Source organism: Gambusia affinis, linkage group LG07 (assembly GCF_019740435.1).
Source record: "Gambusia affinis linkage group LG07, SWU_Gaff_1.0, whole genome shotgun sequence".
Lineage (NCBI taxonomy): Eukaryota > Metazoa > Chordata > Actinopteri > Cyprinodontiformes > Poeciliidae > Gambusia > Gambusia affinis.
The window spans coordinates 2,926,710-2,934,447 of record NC_057874.1 but is presented as its reverse complement, the minus strand read 5'-3'; the positions used below and the strand labels follow the sequence as shown (position 1 = coordinate 2,934,447).

General features: G+C 45.5%; 1 protein-coding gene across 2 annotated transcripts; it reads left to right on the top strand.

The window, feature by feature from the left end:
• The first annotated feature begins 370 nt into the window (after window positions 1-370).
• On the top strand, window positions 371-7,433 carry si:ch211-117k10.3 (Krueppel-like factor 15). Of its 2 annotated transcripts, XM_044121413.1 has the most exons (4): window positions 371-772; window positions 1,832-2,946; window positions 5,569-5,727; window positions 5,762-7,433. In XM_044121413.1, the coding sequence occupies exons 2-4, from the start codon at window positions 1,883-1,885 to the stop codon at window positions 5,769-5,771; spliced, it is 1,233 nt and encodes a 410-aa protein (XP_043977348.1). In that variant the 5' UTR covers window positions 371-772; window positions 1,832-1,882; the 3' UTR covers window positions 5,772-7,433. The 2 variants fall into 2 exon arrangements, with proteins under 2 accessions (XP_043977348.1, XP_043977347.1); XM_044121412.1 differs by having other exon boundaries at window positions 371-782; window positions 5,569-7,433.
• Window positions 7,434-7,738: the final 305 nt, after the last annotated feature.

Below are 7,738 nucleotides of genomic sequence, written 5' to 3'. Positions count from 1 at the left end.
AGAGGGTTTTGTGTCATTTCCTTCAGTGGCTGATAGTGCAGCACCAACACAGGCCAGGGGGTAAACAAGTTTTTCAAAGGGTATGGTTCCTTTCACACAGTACAGTGTAAAAGTGAACCATACCAGCTGAAAATGTAACAAATGTTCTTTGAGTGTGTAAACACACTCAAATAATCTGTTTGGTGAAGACTAATCTATCAATCATATTTAATCAGTATGAAGTGTGATGAGTCAAAATGTTACCCTCTTTTTTGTCATGCTGGAGGCACAGACAAGAAAACAGAGGCCTCGAGATGAAAGTAATATTTATTCACAAAAAGAGAGAGCTACTCTAGTAGCTTATTTATTGGTTACGGTGGTCTAGGAGAATAGCCTGAAACATGGTTTCCATTGACATTAGTATTGCCATTTTTATTTAGCTCATTAACGTCACCATAACGACAGCTACAGTTGTTTTACTTCGCTCATTTTCTTTAGGTTTTCAGCCTACATTTAGATAACACATGGCAGTCAGACTTTATCGAACAGCAGCCAATCAGAACCTTCCTCTTAAGGCGAGCCTCCGTGGCGCTTGACCAATCACAGCCGCGGAACGGGACCCATGCCTCCGAGTTGTGCAGCGATGCGGTCACGTGATGTGTGGAAGAGGAATGCCAACATGGACCCGTGGCAAGGACGGGATGTGAGCGTGGGGCGACAATAACACGACGGAGGAGAGCAGAAAACAGCGAGAAGACGGAGAGAGGTCGACGCACTGCCGAGCCTTCTCCCGGTAAGACACAGTAGGTTGAGCTGGGGCGGCCGGGGGACTCTTGCTCGGCTCTCCAGGATAGGAAGTATAAATAGAGCTGTGTGTTTTTCCCCCCCTTTTCGACCCAGCCGAACTTGAAACTCGTGGATTCCTCCGCTGTGTAACCACGCGCTGGCTTTTCCTGGTCAGACAGTTGCATTCTGGTCGGTTTTCTCCCCAGCTTTCGACTCTGCCCCTCTGTTGTTGTTTTTACCGTAGCTGCGGTTGCTTTACCATATGCTCGTGGGCGCGTCGTTGCGGGCCGTGTTCCCCCTCCCCAACTCCATGCAGGCCCTGCTGCAACATGTGCCCCGGCTGTCTGACAGCAGCAGAAGCAACAACAACCATTCCGACTCATAAGCAGCTTCCCACTGTAATCATAGCTGGTTATGCTGATCTGTACGGAGTGGGCTAAGGGTGGAGGACCAGTAGGAGGGGAGGGGTGTGTGTGCTCTCATCCAAAACAGTCTCCATTTTAGATGAGCGTATTGATCTGTTTGAAGCTAAGCAAAATGTTGCAGGTTCACCAATGAGCCATGTAATTAGAAAGTCCTGTAGGTGGCTCTCGTTCAAAACTTCCTGTCTGGGTTGCCAACGAGGCAAAACGAACTTCCAAAATCTCCTGCTGTCACTTTAGCCCACTTAGCTATGGTCAGTTTAGTTCATCGCAAACTTATTCATGGTTGAATGAGTATACCCTCTGAGTTTGGAGGAAAAACTAAAAAGAGCAGTATAACACCTTGTGCATGTTGACTGAACATAACCCAGGCACATCTGAAACAATCTGATTCAGCAGATGTTTGGGATTCAAACTAGTGGAAATGTCTGCACTGTCCGTACAGTACTGTATATTATCCTTGCACATATATATATATATATATATATATATATATATATACATATATATATATATATATATATATATATATATATATATATATATATATATATAAATGCAAGAACTGTCTTGAATTTGAGTGAATGTTTGCTTGTGCAGCCACCAGTTACACTGAAATCCTTCTGTGACTCGTTTCCCTGCAGGTTTCTGTGACTTCGTCCCCTGGGTGATTTTTATTTATTTTTTTATTCTCAATGGTGTCCCTCAGCAGCAGAACACTGACTGTGGAGTCTGAGCTGTTCAGGGACAGCAGCAGCAGCCTGTTCTCCTTCTCAGAGGAGGATGCGGTGTGCTTGTGCTCCTGCGACAGCCCCGGGGCCTTCCAGCAGGGGGCCGTGCACGGCTCCAGCCCCGAAGAAGAGGAGGAGGAGGACGAGAGCGAAGGCAGCAGCCGGCTGGTTTATCGAGGCGCGACGGACGACGGGGGAGCGGATTATGAGGAGCCTCGGATGCCGGAGTTTTCTTTCTGCCCATCGTCGCCGTTCTCTCCCACCCTGGAGGACATAGAGGAGTTTCTGAAGGAGAAGATGGAGCAGGTGAAGGCGGACATGAGGAGCAGCAAAGAGGAAGATTCTCTGTCGTCCTCCGTACCCTTGGCTTCATCAACAGAGACTAAAAGTGAGCCATTAGTTGGTGCTTCCCTCTGCACTTCCTCCTCAGAGACCCCCGAGGAAGAGAAAGAGAAACAAGCCCCAGTCCAGATTGACCCGTCTCCTCCCGGTCACCCAAGCCCCCCTCCAGCCACGAAGACCCCACCCGTGCTCCTCAGAGCTCCAGTGGTTCTCCAGCTGCAGCCGTTACCTCTGGCCCGGCCTCAGGCCCCCGCCGGCTCTCCTCCGTTGGCCCCGAGCGGCATCTGGCTCACTCATCTGGTCATGGGGCTCCAGGGCGCTACCGCTCCAAATCTCACCCTGGTGGCCCCCCAAGTGTCCTCCACACCCACCACCGCCACCACCAGCAGCCTGTTGCAACTCATCAGCGATAACAAATCAGCAGACCAGAAGTATGTGAAGATCGCTCCTCTGCCCATCACTACAAGGACTCTGGAGATCACAGCGGTGGGGGGCGGCCCAGGGGCCGCTCTCCTAAAAGCAGCGCCCCCCCGGGCAAACAGGGCGTCGCCCACCGAGAGGGTCCACAAGTGCTCCCACCCAGGCTGTGGGAAGATGTACACAAAGAGCAGTCATCTTAAGGCCCACTTCCGCCGGCACACGGGGGAGAAGCCGTACACCTGCAGCTGGCCGGACTGCGGCTGGAAGTACGTCAACCTCAGATAAGATTCCTTCAGTTTTAGCACAAAGTCCTCCTGATTGTTGGAGATCAACACATTTAAACCTGTTTAGATGTTACCATTGTTCTCTGTACAACAGCTCTAACTCAGTCAGCTGGGATGAAAGCAGAACTTAAAACTCAAAACAGGAGTTTTATGTCCTTTTAAAATGGATTTGGGTCTGGATTTTAACTGGACCATTTTAACACATTAATATCTTTTAACACCAGCACAGCGTGTCAAACCAACTTTTTATTTATTTTTATTTCACCTTTACTTAACCAGATATGTTGATTAAGAACAAATTCTCATCTTCAACAGCGACCTGTTCAGAAAACATTAAAACATCGTACAACAGAATAACATGCAGAGTCATAAAACAGAGAAAAAGATAAAAATTCAACAATTTTTAGAGAGACCAATTAACTTAACAGTCATGTTTTTGGACTGTGGGAGGAAGCAGGAGAACCCGGAGAGAACCCACCATGCACAGGGAGAACATGCAAACTCCATCCAGAAAGATCCCCGGCCGGGAATCGAACCCAGGACCTTCTTGCTGCAACTGCGCCACTGTGCAACCCACAGTATTTTATATTTTATTATTTTCTTAATTTAGTTTTGATTTCTTAGTTTATAAATATACTTTGGACACTGTAAAAGTGACCAGTATGGAGTGTAGTTTTAATGGGGAAAAGTTCACATTGTATATTATTCTTTTGCTAGGCACTGTATGAGATTTTTTTATTATTATTACTATTAAACCTTTATTTTACTAAGATTTGGAAAAAAAACTCAATTACACAAAATGACGCAGTTAAAAGAAAACGACGAGCTTTGATAAAAATACAGGTACATGTCATTGAATCGACCTTTTAGTTTGGATGTCGAAGCTCTAAACGAGATGAATTTAGTCTGTTGCAGTTTATTGTGTTACGTTCCAGGAAGAGGGAGCAGAGTGAACATAAGCCTTCTTTTACCCAATGCAGAAATATTTACTGTATGCAGAGGAAATATTTCAGCAATGCTAGTGAAAGAATCACTTTAACATCTGTCTGCAAAGGAATGTGGATTAGACTGATTAGTGTAGCCACCTGCTGCCTATTTGAGTCATTCATACAGTCCCATAAACAATCAGTTAGCTGCTAATTTGTCACTAAATTAGGCTAATTATGTTAAATTGATCCGAAATCAACATTTCCATATTTTATGTTGAGCTTTTCTATTTTTCTGTGGTAAACTTTATGAATAAAGTTTTACTACTATTGTTATATTGTCAGAACTAAAATTTCCATGGTTAGTGTTAAAAAAATAAAGTTCAGCATTCATTTTACAGCACAAGAAGGGTTTATATAGTTAAAACCAGAAAAATTCATAAAATCAGAAAGCAAAATGACAGAAGCTGCAAACCATAATTAGGACCCAACATTTATGATCCTTTACTGGGTCCTCTACATCCGTCACTCTCTGACTAATTCTGTATTGAATGTCAACTACCTAATTGGAAGGAGTTGACAGGATATGACGTTTCTCTTGATTCGCTGTATGGTTTAGCTCGCCAGTCTGGTCCACTTGGCAACAGACAATCAGAATTGTGGATCAGGATCTGGATCTGAAATAGGATCTGGAAACAGGCACCTGACCAGTTCCCACTTGTCAAACTGTGTGATCCGGTGAAGGTTTTAATCCTCAACGATACATCTGCAGCAGCGATGGACAGCGTCTCCTTCCTGGCCCGGTGAGCAGCAGCCATATAAGCAGCAGATGTTTGTTAAGACACTGATGTATGGCTGGTCATGTGACCCTAAAACCACTTGAGAACAGACACACTGGATGGTGTTTGTTCTTGTTTGGTTTATTGTTGTGCTCAAAAGAAATGAAGGAAAATAGGATTTTATTTTAAAGTAAATCTTTAAGTAAAAATAAATAAAAGCGAATCTGACAAAAATGGAAAAGATTATTCTGGTTACAGTTACATTTTACAAATTTTTATAAAGGCTGCACAGTGGCGCAGTTGGTAGCACTGTTGACTTGTCCTGTGTTGCCCTGCGACAGACTGGTGACCTGTCCAGGGTGACCCCGCCTCTCGCCCGGAACGTAGCTGGAGATAAACACCAGCAACCCTCCTGACCCCATTAGGGACAAGAGAGAACAGAAAATGGATGGATGGATTTATAAAGGATCCTTTCCTCAGTATTTACTGTTTGGTTATATTACTTGAATATTAACATGTGAAAAGGCTGGGGTCTGGTTAGATAAGACCTCATTGCAGCATTTGTGTAGGAAAACCACACTGAACATATCACACCCACTGTGAAACACGGTGGTGGCAGGTTCATGCTATAGGGAAGATTTTTTTTTCTTCTCACAATCTGAGTTTTAGCATTACTGGAAAGAAAAATGAGTAAAAGTCTGTATGGCTAGTCATCCATGGTAAAGTGATGGAGAAAAAAAAACTTACAGCTTGAATTGGAGCAAAAGATGATTCTACAAAGTATTGACTCAGATGTTGAATACAAGTGCATGACACACTTTTCCAAATGTCTGTAAACTCTACTGCTATAAGTTGTGTAACATCTTCCTCATACTCATCTCCTGCTCTCACACGCCCAGGTTCTCCAGATCAGATGAGCTGTCTCGCCACCGCCGCTCTCACTCGGGCATCAAACCATACGAGTGCACTCTGTGCGAGAAGAAGTTTGCCCGCAGCGACCATTTAAGCAAACACACGAAGGTCCACCGCAGCTCCCGGCCCAGCAGGGTGATCCGGACCACTGTGTGATCCGGACCACTGTGTGATCCGGACCACTGTGTGACCGCTCTGGGTCTGTGTGAACCAGGTCTGGGGCTCAGGCTTCCCTCAGGACTTTTTGGTGCTTTCACAAGCAGAACTTTCCGAAGAATCCGGAGAGCTGGCTGTTGTTTCCCTCTGGCCCCTTTTGGTTTCCTTCCTTTCTCTTCCTCTCCTCCATTCTCCTGTCAATCGTCGCATCTGAGGAGTTCACCTTATACAGAGCAATCAGCCACCTCAGGAAAAACTGAGCCGAGAGAAGACTTCCTGTCATTTACGCGCACATCACAGGAGACAGTCTTCCACAGGCCCTTCTTCCAGCCACTGCTTGCACTACTGCTCCTGGAGCCTGGAACTCCCAGCAGCTTTAGAAAGAGGGACACTAACCAATAATGGGAACATCTGTAGTTGTATAATTTCTCCTCTTTACATCTGCCAGTTGTCCCTCTTCCTTGAAGCCAAATTTCAGGGTTCACATGCACAAGAAGCGTCTAACGTTTTCCTCTTCTGTGTCCCTGTTGGTGTCATGTGATCCAGTCACAAGGGTTGGATGGTTGCGCTCCTTGTGGCAGCGCTCTGTCCTGGGTGCAAGTATGAACAGCAAAGCAGAAGACGCAGTTCAGAGCTGCTGTCGCATTTCAGAGACAATCAAATTGTACCAAACTCTGGGCTTTGCTCAAAATTATGTAAATCTGTGCAGAAATTCCCAAGTTAGTATTTTATGCAATCAGCGCTGGCCTTTCGACGCATTCACCCAATCATGAGCCACTCTATCTGAACCAGTATGCCCAATCTCTTGATCGCTGCCTTTTGTCATGATCACCAACTTGTCTTTATCCCATTGTTGTGCTGTTGTCCGATGACTGCTCATATTTAACTGTGATTCCCAACAGGGAGGTTGCCAAACCAGAAATCCCTGTTCCGGTCCCACAGGAGAGTGAAAGCGACACTCTCGGTGGGTGACCGTCTATAAGCTCCTTGTTACCGGCAGATCAATGTGCAGCCGACTTCTGTGGCCTCGAGAATCGCTGGGCCCGGTGGTGCAACGGTGACATGAAACACTGCTCTTACTTTATTACAGTAGCACTTACTGTAACCTTCATTATGTTGGATTTTAGCAGCAACAAAAGCTAGTAGTTTAAATAGATGAAAAAGCAGCTAACATCTGTCCAATCATGTGGATTAGCATTAGGCATGGGCCAGTTAAAGGTTTCAGGGTATACCATGTATCTGACCTAGCTCAGCCACAGAGTCTCCTCTCAGTGGGTCGTACCCAGAAAACCTTCAGAGGGAGACAACCTCATCAGATGTTTAAACTACCACAACTGACTCTTTTCAGTGCAAAGGAGCATCAGCTAAACTATTTTCTATGATTTTAAAGTGCTTTTAGGGTGTTTACACACCTAATAGTCCGGTGGACTCGGTTCGATTGGGGACCAAAACGGTAACATTTGTTCTATTTTGAGCTGCTGCGGTTCGCTTTCACACTGCACTGTGTCAATCGAACCAATCCCTTTGAAAAACCTGTTCCTCCCCTCGCCCGTGGTGGCGCTGTATTCAGTATCACTGAAGGAAACAACAAGAAAACCTCCAAAGAAGACACTGAGCGCAACTTCCTCCTTCACAAAATGCAAACAAAAATGGAGTGGCGTCAGATTTTAGCAGCTACGTCTACCAAAAAGACAAAACTGCTAGCGGTAGACTCACGGGTTTGTTCTGTTTGTATCTACCCAGAATGCCCTGCGCTGTAGTCCGCTTCTTGCTTTTGCAGCGGTCTCTGGTCCGCTTGGCATTCACATATGAATTCGAACCATGTCAGAGTTCACTTTAAACGAACAGAGACCTAGGTTTGTAGACGAACGAGAGTTTGCATCACAGTTGGATTACATATTCACACCTACCCAAACAAACCGGACGTTCTAGGCAAACGGACTGGAGTTTGAGTAAAGCGGACTGAACAGGGTTGGTGGGTATGCACCCTTTATGAAAACC

Bases quoted from the DNA above. Each gene is read 5' to 3' on its own strand.
- si:ch211-117k10.3 (XM_044121413.1), top strand. From the start codon at position 1,883: ATGGTGTCCCTCAGCAGCAGAACACTGACTGTGGAGTCTGAGCTGTTC. The intron at 2,947-5,568 runs GTACGTCAACCT...TCACACGCCCAG, and splicing joins TGGCCGGACTGCGGCTGGAA to GTTCTCCAGATCAGATGAGC.